Source organism: Procambarus clarkii, chromosome 37 (assembly GCF_040958095.1).
Source record: "Procambarus clarkii isolate CNS0578487 chromosome 37, FALCON_Pclarkii_2.0, whole genome shotgun sequence".
In the NCBI taxonomy this organism is placed as follows: domain Eukaryota; kingdom Metazoa; phylum Arthropoda; class Malacostraca; order Decapoda; family Cambaridae; genus Procambarus; species Procambarus clarkii.
The window spans coordinates 31,011,933-31,026,743 of record NC_091186.1 but is presented as its reverse complement, the minus strand read 5'-3'; the positions used below and the strand labels follow the sequence as shown (position 1 = coordinate 31,026,743).

The window sequence follows — 14,811 nt, the reverse complement described above, 5'->3', positions numbered from 1 at the left end:
TAAATGATAAAGATACATTACAAGAGAAAAATGAGATGAGAGAGATAAGTAAGTATATTAAAGCACATTGTTATATTAAAGCTCTGATTACATTGACAGCTTGATTAGTAATTTAAGCAAGATTAATAGACACCATACAGCAGATTGACAGCACATATAAGACAGCAATGATCACAATGGTAAAGATGTTCAGAATGGGTACATAAAGATTGGGAGACTGGGTAGCAAAAGATACAGATAAACAAGATTTATAAACACCATACAACAGATTGGCAGCACATATAAGAAAACAGCAATGATCACAATGGTAAAGATGTTCAAATTGGGAACATAAAGGTTGGGAGATTGGGTAGCAATTGATACAGTGCAATTTTAAGGCAAAAAGTGAAAAACTATGAAGATGAAATTAGGTACTTTTTAGTATTGATTTTGAATGATGTAAAAGTTGGACAGCTTTTCAATTCAGTAGGGAGTGAGTTCCATAAACTGGGTCCCTTTATTTGCATAGAGTGTTTACACAGATTAAGTTTAACTCTGGGGATATCAAAGAGATATTTATTTCTGGTGTGGTGATAATGGGTCCTATTACATCTGTCCAGGATAGACAGTTTATATATAGAAACAATTTATATAGATACATTGATGAATTGTTGTGTGTGTTCAGTGATGGTGCATCTGATACAAGTAGCATAGATGAACAGTGTTAGCGGCTTCTATGGTGGTGTTGTCCATAGATATTTTCAAGAATACCTGAATCTCTTCCTGACTGACGGACACTCTTTGAGGCTAGCTGAATCTCTTCCTGTGTGGGACCTTAAAAAGCAATCTTTTCAAGATTACCTTACAATTTGAGCTTTTCCTATAATCGTTTCAATACTACCTTATGCTTTACAAGCTTGGATAGATACCACCTACAAGTACTAAAGCCAAGGGTGCACGCGAGTGCGTTACGTGCAAGCACACAGAATGATGAAACAGGAAACGAAAATCTATCTGTAGCTGGTGCAAGGAGAGCAAAGTCGCACTGTGTACCATGGACTACATCGTTGACTATTACGCACCTCCAAAGTACTGAGTGTGTAATACAGTGTGTTCCTGTGTAAATAGCATGTGAAACTGTACATATTGTAATAATAGTGAATTTTTACCACGTAATATTATGAAAATAAACATTTATTGTGGACACATTACTGACACATGTGACACAGTTACCATGGAAAATTATGAACATTCTACGGTATACATATTGTAAAAGTCACAAATATGCATCATATACGATAAAAAAAAAAAAATAAAACCGCATTGGAAAAACATAGAAAAAATATTTGAAAATATATTTGTGGCAACATGCGGTGCTTGAATGGGCTGCGCTACCGTGTCTGGGAGCTTCACACACTGGCGACCAGCTCCTGATGACGTCACAGCGCACATTGTCCACGCCCTCACAGCCAAAGTAAGTGGAATTTGGTAATTATATTTACATAGACATGTTCAGGGAAGGTAATTTATCATTTTACAAAGAAAATTGATGTCTTTGGGAACATTTGATGTCATGCACACTGGGGGAATCTCACAATCAGAATCTCATAGTTGCTAACAGGAAATCCTCTGCATGTGGGGCTGCTACTGCTGTGATATATATATATATATATATATATATATATATATATATATATATATATATATATATATATATATATATATATATATATATATATATTAGTATATTTTGGTAGCAGTCTTTCCTGTAGACATATATTATTAAATATGACCGAAAAAGTAAGATTAATAATTCTAACACGAATTTTCTCAATCTTTCGTACATTACGCTTCACTGTTGGAGGTAAATCAAAAATCACTTCTCCAAAATTCATTTTTATTTCTAGTCTGACGCGACACGGGCGCGTTTCGTAAAACTTATTACATTTTCAAAGACTTCACAAATACACAACTGATTAGAACTTACGTCTCTCTGATATTATATCTACATTTGAGTGAGGTGGGAAGGATGATGTGGCATTAACACAAGACAGAACAGGGGATATTAATAGGGTATTAAAAGTATCAACACAAGACAGAACAGAAACAATGGGTATTGAATAGAAGTGTTTGTAGAAAGCCTATTGGTCCATATTTCTTGATGCTTCTATATTGGAGCGGAGTCTTGAGGTGGGTAGAATATAGTTGTGCAATAATTGGCTGTTGATTGCTGGTGTTGACTTCTTGATGTGTAGTGCCTCGCAAACATCAAGCCGCCTGCTATCGCTGTATCTATCGATGATTTCTGTGTTGTTTACTAGGATTTCTCTGGCGATGGTTTGGTTATGGGAAGAGATTATATGTTCCTTAATGGAGCCCTGTTGCTTATGCATCGTTAAACGCCTAGAAAGAGATGTTGTTGTCTTGCCTATATACTGGGTTTTTTGGAGCTTACAGTCCCCAAGTGGGCATTTGAAGGCATAGACGACGTTAGTCTCTTTTAAAGCGTTCTGTTTTGTGTCTGGAGAGTTTCTCATGAGTAGGCTGGCCGTTTTTCTGGTTTTATAGTAAATCGTCAGTTGTATCCTCTGATTTTTGTCTGTAGGGATAACGTTTCTATTAACAATATCTTTCAGGACCCTTTCCTCCGTTTTATGAGCTGTGGAAAAGAAGTTCCTGTAAAATAGTCTAATAGGGGGTATAGGTGTTGTGTTAGTTGTCTCTTCAGAGGTTGCATGGCTTTTCACTTTCCTTCTTATGATGTCTTCGATGAAACCATTGGAGAAGCCGTTATTGACTAGAACCTGCCTTACCCTACAGAGTTCTTCGTCGACTTGCTTCCATTCTGAGCTGTGGCTGAGAGCACGGTCGACGTATGCGTTAACAACACTCCTCTTGTACCTGTCGGGGCAGTCGCTGTTGGCATTTAGGCACATTCCTATGTTTGTTTCCTTAGTGTAGACTGCAGTGTGGAAACCTCCGCCCTTTTCCATGACTGTTACATCTAGAAAAGGCAGCTTCCCATCCTTTTCCGTCTCGTAAGTGAAACGCAGCACAGAACTCTGCTCAAATGCCTCCTTCAGCTCCTGCAGATGTCTGACATCAGGTACCTGTGTAAAAATGTCGTCAACATACCTGCAGTATATGGCCGGTTTCAAGTTCATGTCGACTAAGACTTTTTGCTCGATGGTACCCATGTAGAAGTTTGCAAACAGGACACCTAGGGGAGAACCCATGGCGACCCCATCTACTTGCTTATACATGTGCCCATCCGGGCTCAAGAAGGGTGCCTCTTTAGTACAAGCTTGGAGTAGTTTCCTCAGAATACTTTCTGGCATGTCAAGAGGAGTACAGGCTGGATCACGATACACTCTGTCGGCTATCATTCCGATTGTCTCGTCCACAGGTACGTTGGTAAACAGCGATTCTACGTCCAACGAGGCTCTTATCCCTGTGGCCCGTGCGCCCCGCAGTAAGTCCACAAATTCCTTTGGAGACTTCAGGCTGAAGGCGCAAGGAACATAAGGAGTCAGCAGGCCGTTGAGTCGCTTCGCCAGTCTGTACGTGGGTGTGGGTATCTGGCTAATGATTGGCCGAAGTGGGTTTCCAGGCTTGTGCGTCTTGACATTTCCATACGCATATCCAGGTTTATATTCCCCAATGATCTTTGGCAGGTGGAGTCCGGATTTCTTGGCGTTCACAGTTTCGATCAGTTTGTTGACCTTTGCTTTTAATTCGGCTGTAGTGTCCTTCGTTACCCTTTGGAACTTAGTTTGGTCAGAGAGTATGATGTTCATTTTCGCCAGATATTCGTCTTTTTTAAGAATGACATATATTGGCGACTTGTCACCTCTCCTGACAACTATCTCCTTGTTCTCACGAAGGCTTTTAGCTGCCGCTTTAAGCTCGGGGGACAGTATGGTGCTTCTGTAGTTGCCTCGATTCTTTCCTCCTTCTGCAATAAGTTCTGCTTGTAAGGTATCTTTGGTAGTGACCTTCTTTTGTGTCTCGAGGTCGAATATGTCGTCCAACAGAATTTCCAACTCTACTTTCCGGGCCATTTCACTCGGTCTGGACATAACATGACAGTTTATGCCCAGATTTAGGAGAGTGACTTGGTCCTCAGTGAGGTTAATTCCTGCAAGGTTCAGGAAGCCATCTCTTGGTCGTGGAATTGCCATAGGTCCTCCATATAATGTTGTTAGTTTCTTGATAATCCTTGTTTCAGTGCTGAGGTGATGTTGGTCTGTGAGGATGTCGAGGTGTTGTTCAATGCGGGTACGGATACTATGGTCGATGTTGCTATTTCTCCACTCGTTTGTAGCATGAAGTAGTTGCGTTTTGTTGTCTTTGATTTCATTCTCTGCCTTGTATATCTGATCACGAATCAGATCCTGGCGATATTTTATCGTGAAGGCTTGATTCCTTGCTGCTGGGTCGTGCACTTTAATATTAGTATATTTTGGTAGCAGTCTTTCCTGTAGACATATATTATTAAATATGACCGAAAAAGTAAGATTAATAATTCTAACACGAATTTTCTCAATCTTTCGTACATTACGCTTCACTGTTGGAGGTAAATAAAAAATCACTTCTCCAAAATTCATTTTTATTTCTAGTCTGACGCGACACGGGCGCGTTTCGTAAAACTTATTACATTTTCAAAGACTTCACAAATACACAACTGATTAGAACTTACGTCTCTCTGATATTATATCTACATTTGAGTGAGGTGGGAAGGATGATGTGGCATTAACACAAGACAGAACAGGGGATATTAATAGGGTATTAAAAGTATCAACACAAGACAGAACAGAAACAATGGGTATTGAATAGAAGTGTTTGTAGAAAGCCTATTGGTCCATATTTCTTGATGCTTCTATATTGGAGCGGAGTCTTGAGGTGGGTAGAATATAGTTGTGCAATAATTGGCTGTTGATTGCTGATTCAACAGGGGATGAACCTGTTATGTTTTGGAACATAAACCTGATAATATTCTACAAAACCAATAAGACTTCCGAACTCCTTATCAAAAACAGCCCGAAGCCGACGGAGAACCCTCTACAGCAGTCAAGCGTTGTATACATGTACACTTGCCCCCACGAAGGATGTAACCTTCAATGTAAGTACATAGGTATGACGTCGACCAAGCTGACGAGGCGTTTGACATGCCATCTTCAATCTGGTGCCCCTAGGAATCACATGAGACAAGCCCATGACATTACTCTAACAAGAGAAATGTTGAACAAGAATACTTGCATAATAGACAAAACCCAAGATTCAAGAAGATTACAAATTCTTGAGGCAATTCACATAAGAATAGAGCGACCTACCATGAACACCCAAATCACGGAACTATTTACTCTACCCACCATGAGAGTAAGGACAAGACAAGAACATATCGATGCCAACACAGAAGACAATGTCCAACATAACAGGCCAATTACACTGGATTAATCTTTGTGTTTAGATAGGAGATGCCTTGTATGGGCCAATAAGCCTTCTGCAGCCCCTATGTTTATCCCTTATGTATCACCCCATGTTTTCACCTTCATTGTATTATCACCTGACCTAATGCGGGTATAAAATCAACTAGTATATATATATATATATATATATATATATATATATATATATATATATATATATATATATATATATATATATATATTGTGACGATAATCTCTTTCAAGAGAGATTGAGCCTGCTCTTCCCTTCAAAGTACGTAACAACAAAAGATAATATAGAAGATACGTACAGCAAGTATCTCCAAAACGTTTTGCCCAGAGAGCAAAACGTATCCAGCACACCGGCACACCTGCTACCTACCGCCACCATAAACCGGCAAACTGCTTGTCCATTGCCTGCCTGTCGCTGATTGGCTGGTGTCCCGTCGCACCTGCCCTCCGCCCTCTGCCACAAGTTGATGTCTGGGCTGCAGCGGCCCAGTATTGTCAGAATATCTCAGTGCACCTTGCAGTTGACATCTCTCGCTGGTAGACTAAGCCTTGGCTTTCGTGTACTAAGGGAGGTGGCAGCTCGAAGCCAATATTCCAGCTCCATTCATATTTATTTTGCTATCACTGTAACTCACTTGCCTTAACGTAACTTTTGATTTGCCAGTGATTATTTATATTATTTTGTTTGTTGACTTGTCTCTTTTATATTATATGCTTAACTTTATTCATGTCTTGTTTTTCTAACGTAATTAAAATTTCATTGTTAAATTTACTTGTGTTTTGTGTGTCTTCCCATTACCTTACCACAGACGAAAGTTCCAGCTTTTCTCTTTTTTTTTTTCTCTAATGTGACGAGGCCCTGCCCCTAGCTTTTGAAACAGCCGAACACCAACGCTTTACCGTCACATTAAATATACACACACACATATACACATACATATACAGCACATATACATATATATATATATATGCACTATATATATATATATATATATATATATATATATATATATATATATATATATATATATATATATATATATATAGATATATATATACCCCCTATATATATATATATATATATATATATAGGGGGTACCACCTCTGGTGCAATTATAGGGACCCACAGCCTCAGAGAAGGGAACACAGAGCATTCAGGGAAAAACTTGCCATTTAACTCTGAATACGTAAGAGTGTTCGCTTCTCCTACCACCCCCCTTTTTTTTATGGTGTACACTTTATTATGCAAGTTATAAAGTTACGTATCTGATTTTATACAAAAAATTAATATTAAGAGGACACAAAAAAAAGTTCGCTTCCTAGAGGCTGTAGATTTCTTCGAACTCCTCCAACGCCGGGCAGGAACCGAGGATGCAGCGAGCATTCCCCCTCTTGATCGCGACACTGAGGTGCTGAAAGAGAAAACTTGTTGCTCTAGGGTCTTTTGTGGTGTCAATGAGCTTGGAACCAAGATCCTTGTGAAACCTTCTTGCACTCTCTCCCCATGGGCCTAGGGTCTCAGACCCTATTGGAACGAAGTTGTACCGATGATCTAATTGCCTGTACTTGGCTGACTTGTCTCTTTCTCTGCGTGTTGCCGCGGCTCCTGCTGTGCCGGCAGAGAGGTTGATGTATGTGGTTGCCAGAGTGGATACACAAGTATAGTCCCATGCCAACTGTCTGCCACCCTTCCACGGTCGCAGTGTGATTCCGTCTGGTCGGCCGGCAAAGCTAACAGAGTCACGGTTCAGTAGGTTGCGGGGCTCTCTCTCTGCTGGACACTGAGCAGAGGCAAGGCTTCTTTTAATGATGTCATTGACTTCGTCGTGTCTAGTGTGCCAACCACCAGATTTTCCACAGTGCAGGCCAGCAGGCCATGCAATCCATATTCGTCAGCATCTGCCTCGCTGCAAATACACCTATGAACAGTGTGGATAGGGGCAGCAAGACGGAGAGCGACTGCAATACGGAGCTCCTGCGGATCAAGACATGTGCCTGTCGCAGACATAGGGACTGCCAAAAGGAAGTCCCCTGCATGGGGAGCCTGCACAGCTGTGAGGCGTGTACGATCACTGGGGGTTGTTGCTGCCTCCAGCAAAGCTGTGGCTTCTTTGTCGACAATGGGGCTGTCCCAACTGGATTGTTTCTTGGCTTTCGGCATGGCTGGTCTGAGTGCTGGGTCTGCCATGGCACCCCATTTCGTGTCGCCTTCCGTGTAGTGGGGGTCCTGTATCCTCGCTACATCACTCAGGGTGTCAGGTAGAATTTCCTTAACCAGGTCATCTGATGCTGAGGAGGAAGACAGGAAGGCTGGGACAGCAATTTGGGTAGCAGTGCGGACACCCAAGCCACCGAGCCTAACAGGAAGAGTGGCTTGTTTCCACTGGCATTCGTTGAGGGAGAGGTTAGCAACTTTTTCCAGCATGGTCTTCAGTAAGAGGTCATAAGAGGTCGTAAGCTCTTCAAGCTTTCGGCTGTCGTAAGACAGGGCGCACCTCAGAAAGTAGGTTAGCCTCGGAAGGGATAGGCATTTGGTGAGGGCAAAGTCATTTGACAAGACATTTGCATTTGGTGAGGGCATTTGGTATATATATATATATATATATATATATATATATATATATATATATATATATATAAAATATATATATATACATACATAATATACACATATATACACATATACACACACACATATAGCACATATATATATACATATACATGTGCCACATAAACACAGTGCATCACAGTGGTTACATGGAGGACACTCGTTTTGTATGACGTCCGTTTCACATGACGAACATGGAACGGATTAAATTTGTTATGCGAGGTACCACTGTACTGTAATATTAATTTTTTGTTGTAAATACATCTAGCTTAACCAAATATTCTTTTCCACAGGATAACAAGCCAGAGAAATGTTCAGTGTGTTATAACGATTATGATGACAATCAGCTACGGCCTCGCACACTGCCGTGCGGCCACACATTCTGCTCCCAGTGTGTTGACAATGCTATCAAGAATGGTCAGCTGACCTGCCCCAGCTGCCGTGCCGAGCACGCTGCCACAGCTGCTACTCAGTTCCCAATTAGCTATGCTGTGGAGGCTTTTGTTAGGAAACTCAAAAATATCCAGCAAACACAAGAGGAAGCTGTACCCGCAAAAAAGAAGTTACGTTCCATGTTGCAGGAGCAGAAGAGCATCATCAGCAGCCTCATTACTAGCTGTGAAGAGGTACTGTCCCAGCTGGGGGAGTACCGGGGGCAGCTGGGGGACTGGAAGACTCACCACCTCCAGCTCCAGGACAAACTCTATGCTCTGGTAGAGCAGAACAAGTCAGCAATGAAGCTCTTGGAACTGGAGGATGCCAGTGTGGTGAATATGACAACACAAGGAGAGGAAGGGAAAACTCAGCTGCAGGCCATGTTGGGGAGCCTCGACACAGTCAACACCCCGCAGGAGGTTGACACAACCATAGACACAGCTGTTGGGTGCAAGATGAAGGTAGAAGATTGGCACCGGAAGTGCCAGGAACTCTTCCCAGATGTCAAGACTGTCCACATCTCAGTGAAGGTACGTTGCTGAAGATCACATTGTTCTCACCCAACTGAGTGTAGTATTGCCTCTCAGTTGGCAATTTTCTCTACACTGTGATCAGTGTAGAGAAACATTACTTATATTGTCAAATTACTTTACTCAATCTGATGCTTCATTATAGTTCAGGTACTTTACTCAGAGCCTGATGTTTCATTGTACTGCAGTTACTTTACTCAAAGCCTGACGTTTCATTATAGTCCAGTTACTTTACTCAGAGCCTGATGTTTCATTATAGTCCAGTTACTTTACTCAGAGCCTGATGCTTCATTATAGTCCAGTTACTTTACTCAGAGCCTGATGCTCTGGAGATGACAGAGACAGGTGCCACAGCTGACCCCGTACACCTGGGAGACTCGGCCTCCACCATTAATGTTTGTGTTGGTAATGACAGGTGCAGGAGACCATCAGGGAGGCCCTGGAGATGACGACCACAGAGAGACAGATGCCACAGCTGACCCTGTACACCTGGGAGACTCAGCCTCCACCATTAATGTTTGTGTTGGTAATGACAGGTGCAGGAGACCATCAGGGAGGCCCTGGAGATGACGACCACAGAGACAGATGCCACAGCTGACCCTGTACACCTGGGAGACTCAGCCTCCAGCATCATGGATAAAGTTCAGGAAATCACTCTACAGATCCCCCAGAAGCAATTAACAGTAAGTTTTTTTATTTTCTCTCATAGGTCATATCACAAGATATTGAGTTGCGTTTTGAGGAAAGGAAGCCTGTTCTTAGGTTTATCGGGGTTCCCAAGGTCAGCTACTGACTTTCCTTAACATACAATGCACAATAGTTTCCTACCTCTGGGATAAATATTTACTGGTAGGTGACCAGGAGGAACAGGTGAAAGGAAACATGTGAACCTAGTTGATACCTGGTTGATGGGGTTCTGGGAGTTGTTCTACTCCCCAAGCCCGGCGCGAGGCCAGGCTTGACTTGTGAGAGTTTGGTTCACTAGGCTGTTGCTTGGAGCGGTCCGCAGGCCCACATACCCACATACCCACCACAGCCCGGTTGGTCCGGCACTCCTTGGAGGAATAAATCTAGTTTCCTCTTGAAGATGTCCACGGTTGTTCCGGCAATATTTCTTATGCTTGCTGTCCTGAAATTAACCATTTCTGTCCTGCATAGTGATTGAACCTGTGATCCTCTATTGAACCTAGGATCCTTGCCCCCTCACAGAGGCACAGAGAGCGGGTGACACTCCACCAAGTAGAGTGGTGGAGTGTCACCACTCTCCATCTTACCGGGAAAGCATCCAGGAAGACAGTGAACCAAAACAGACCACTGCTGGGTTCGAAGAGACTGAAGCCTTGAAACTGCCAACAAACTCCCAAACAATGCCAGTACCAACCCCCTGCCAGTAGAAGGGGGGCTGGAGCTACAGGTCCAGCACCAACCCCCTGCCAGTAGAGGGGGGCTGGAGCTACAGGTCCAGCACCAAATCCCTGCCAGTAGAGGGGGGCTGGAGCTACAGGTCCAGCACCAACTCCCTGCCAGTAGAGGGGGGGCTGGAGCTACAGGTCCAGCACCAACCCCCTGCCAGTACAGGGGAGCTGGAGCTACAGGTCCAGCACCAACTCCCTGCCAGTAGAAGGGGGCTGGAACTACAGGTCCAGCACCAACCCCCTGCCAGTAGAGGGGGGCTGGAGCTACAGGACCAGCACTAACCCCCTGCCAGTAGAGAGGGGCTGGAGCTACAGCACGATCCCCTGCCAGTAGAGGGGGGCTGGAGCTACAGGTCCAGAACAAACCCCTTGCCAGTAGAGGGGGGCCTGGAGCTACAGGTCCAGCACCAACCCCCTGCCAGTAAAGGGGGGCTGGAGCTAATAGTCCAGCACCAACCCCCTGCCAGTAAAGGGGGGCTGGAGCTAATAGTCCAGCACCAACCCCCCCCCTGCCAGTAGAGAGGGGGTGGAGCTACAGATCCAGCACCAAACCCTCTGCCAGTAGAGAGGGGCTGGAGCTACTGGTTCAGCACCAACCCCCCTGCCAGTAGAGGGGGGCTGGAGCTACAGGTCCAGCACCAACCCCCTGCCATTGGAAGGAGGCTGGAGCTACAGGTTCAGCACCAACCCCCTGCCAGTAGAGGTGGGCTGGAGCTACAGGTTCAGCACCAACCCCCTGCCAGTAGAGGGGGGCTGGAGCTACAAGTCCAGCACCAAACTCTTGCCAGTAGACGGGGAAGAGGGGCTGGACCTACAGGTTCAGCACCAACCCCCTGCCAGGAGAAAGGGGCTGGAGCTACAGGTCCAGTACCAACCCCCCTGCCAGTTGAGAGGGGCTGGAGCTACTGGTTCAGCACCAACCCCCCTGCCAGTAGAGGAAGGCTGGAGCTGCAGGTCCAGCACCAACCCCCTGCCAGTAGAAGGGGGCTGGAGCTACAGGTCCAGCACCAACCCCCTGCCTGTAGAAGTGGGGGCTGGAGCTACAGGTCCAGCACCAACCCCCTGCCATTAATGTGGGAAAAACCTGCTGGGATTGATATAAGAGGAGACTACCAGGGACTTGTACTGAACTAAATTAAAAATTTACTGTCTGCAAATTAATTCAATTAAAATCTCTAGCTAGGGTTGTAAATCCTAGCTCCTCTTTTCCTAATGACAGATTGTGGGCTGTAAGGGACAGGTGGGGTGAATGAATTAGTTGATAGAAGTTCCAGTCCACCTGTAGACAGGGATCTCACATCAGCTTGTATTTTATACAAGGATAAGATTTGATAAATTCAGTTATATGTCTGAACACTGGCTCTGTTTAAATCAGGGATTTAAACATACATAGTCTAACCTAGCACCATAACTATTAACAGCCAATATGTACTTATACTATAAACAACAAATTAAATTGTAAAAGTATAATAAATTACTTTAAATGTAGTCTAAATACTGTTAACTAAGTACTAGAAATCATTCAATTAAATGAACTTATATGATAACTTAAAAAATAACTAAGCAAGCAATTGATAACTTAATTTATATATTCAAGTATATATGCAATGTATTTATATTCAATTTGTGATTAGGTACAGTTAGCTTGACTGAATCTCTTCCAACACAATGGACACTTATGAGGTTATTTACTTATTGCGGCTGAATTCTTTTCTGACACAATGGACACTCATGAGTCTAGTGCTCGGATAAGATTCACAGCTACACTACAATTTTAATAAACTTACTGAAATGTGAGGCTTTGCCTTGCTTTTTAACCAACAGACAGATTTATAGGATATTAAAGTCACACAAGCATACAATTGGCCAATCATATACCAAAATAACCTTCAATATACTTCTCTGCCAGTCGGGGTGCCTGTCTGACAAGGTGCCAGACTGATTAACTCTCTCTTGTTGAGTTTAGGCACGATATTTTGTCACAGCGTTGCTGTATGATGTACTGGTAGTGTTGCTACGTGATTGTCCCTGCAGTTGCAGAAGAATGATAGTTGATAAAGATTAAGAATGAAGGTGGTGGAAACCGTGTCACTGATTTTCACTATACACTCTTATTTTATATAAATGTCCTAGGATTTTCCTTGTAGATATTGTCCAGGTACTCCCCCAGTTCTAGAGAGTGTTCACTGGTGATAAAGATAACTAGATAAGGTGTCCTAAGCCAAATGTTCGCTAAGGATCCGTCACTTGTTCACTGATTTGTAAACAAACGCGAAGTGCCCCGGGGTGTGTTGGTGGGCGCTTCACTCCCAGCCATCGCCCCCCCCCCCATGCTCCCTGAGCACGGTAGCCTTCTATGAATATTGATTATTTTTACAGTCTAGACTTATGATTGAGATGTGATTATAATATAATTAGAGATAGGATATAAAGATTATTAGTAGTACTTGATAGTACCACTGATTCTTATTAAGGATTCGATTTTATCCCTACCGGATATTGAATAAATGTTCCAATAGTTTTTTAATTAACAAATCCTTCTAGAAGCTTCTGGATCCTTGAGAGATCATGCACAAAGTCACGTAGGCATCAATAGGGCCCTGTAGCGTACGTGATCATAGTGACATTGTCATCTAGGATCAAGCTATATAATGAATCTATAATGATTCTAATATAATTTTGATACGATTTAGATATGATTTTGATATGATATAGAAATTATACATTTCTTAGATGATTATTAGATATGGTGGGTAAAAATTTCCCACACCAATTGAGGGGGGCTGGAGCTACAAGTCCAGCACTAACCCTTTGCCAGTAGAGGGGGAGCTTGAGCTACAGGTCCAGCACCAACCCCCTGCCATTGGAGGGGGGCTGGAGCTACAGGTCCAGCGCCAATCCCCCTGCCATTGGAGGGTGGCTGGAGCTACTGGTCCAGCACCAACCCCCTTGCTAGTTGAGAGGGGGGGGGCTGGAGCTACAGTTCCTGCACACACCCCCTGCCAATAGATGGGGAAGCTGGAGCTACTGGTCCAGCACCAACCTCCTGCCAGTAGAGGGGGGGGAGGGCTGGAGCTGCAGGTCCAGCACCAACCCCCTGCCAGTAGAGGAGGGCTGGAGCTACAGGTCCAGCATGAACCCCCCCCCCCTGCCAGTAGAGGGGGGGTCTGGAGCTACAGGTCCAGCACTAACCTCCCAGCCAGTAGAGGTGGGGGGGGGCTGGAGCTACAGGTTCAGCACCAACCCCTTGCCAGTAGAGGGGGGCTGGAGCTACAAGTCCAACACCAACCCCCTGCCAGTAAAAGGGGGGGGGGCTGGAGATACAGGTCCAGCACTAACCCTCTACCGGTAGAGGTGGGGCTGGAGCTACAGGTCCAGCACTAACCTCCCAGCCAGTAGAGGTGGGGGGGGGGGGGGGGGCTGGAGCTACAGGTTCAGCACCAACCCCCTGCAATTGGAGGGGGGCTGGAGCTACAGGTTCAGCACCAACCCCCTGCCAGTAGAGGTGGGCTGGAGCTACAGGTCCAGCACCAACCCCCTGCCAGGAGAAGGGGGCTGGAGCTACAGTTCCAGCACCAACCCCCTGCCAGTAGAGGGAGGCTGGAGCTACAGTTCCAGCACCAACCCCCTGCTAGGAGAAGGGGGCTGGAGCTACAGGTCCAGCACAAACCCCCTGCCAGTAGAGGAGGGCTGGATCTTTAGGTCCAGCACAAACCCACTGGCAGTAGAGGGGGGGGGGGCTGGGGCTAAAGGACCAACACCAAACCCCCTGCAAGTAGTGGGGGGGCTGGAGCTACAGGTCCAGCACCAACCCCCTGCCAGTAGAGGGGGGGCTGGGGCTACAGGTCCAGCACCATCCTCCTGCCAGTAGAGGGGGGCTGAAGCTGCAGGTCTAGCACCAACCCCCTGCCAGTAGAGGGGGCTGGAGCTACAGGTCCTGCACTAACCCCCTGTCAGGAGAATGAGGCTGGAGCTACAAGTGCAGCACCAACCCCCTGCCAGGAGAATGGGGCTGGAGCTACAGGTCCAGTACCAACTCCCTGCCAGTGAGTGGGGCTGAAGCTGCAGGTCTAGCACCAACCCCCTGCCAGGAGAAGGTGGCTGGAGCTACTGGTCCAGCACCAACCCTCCCCCCCCCCCACCCCTGCCAGTAAAAGGGGCTGGAGCTACAGTTCCATCACCAACCCCCAGCCAGTAGAGGGGGGGGGGCTGGAGCTACTGGTCCAGCACCAATCCGCTGCCAGTAAAGGGGGCTGGAGCTACAGGTCCAGCACCAACCCCCTGCCAGTAGAGGGGGGGCTGGAGCTACTGGTCCAGCACCAACCCCCTGCCAGTAAAGGGGGCTGGAGCTACAGGTCCAGCACAAACCCTCTGATAGTAGAGGG

At 45.2% G+C, this 14,811-nt stretch overlaps 1 protein-coding gene across 1 annotated transcript in view; it reads left to right on the top strand.

The window, feature by feature from the left end:
• LOC123765942 (tripartite motif-containing protein 59-like) overlaps window positions 1-14,811 on the top strand; it is a 129,513-nt gene that overhangs the window by 66,824 nt on the left and 47,878 nt on the right. The window contains exons 3-4 of the mRNA XM_069337369.1: window positions 8,340-9,011; window positions 9,548-9,694. Coding sequence (XP_069193470.1) covers window positions 8,340-9,011; window positions 9,548-9,694 — 819 coding nt within the window. The remainder of the gene's footprint in view (window positions 1-8,339; window positions 9,012-9,547; window positions 9,695-14,811) is intronic.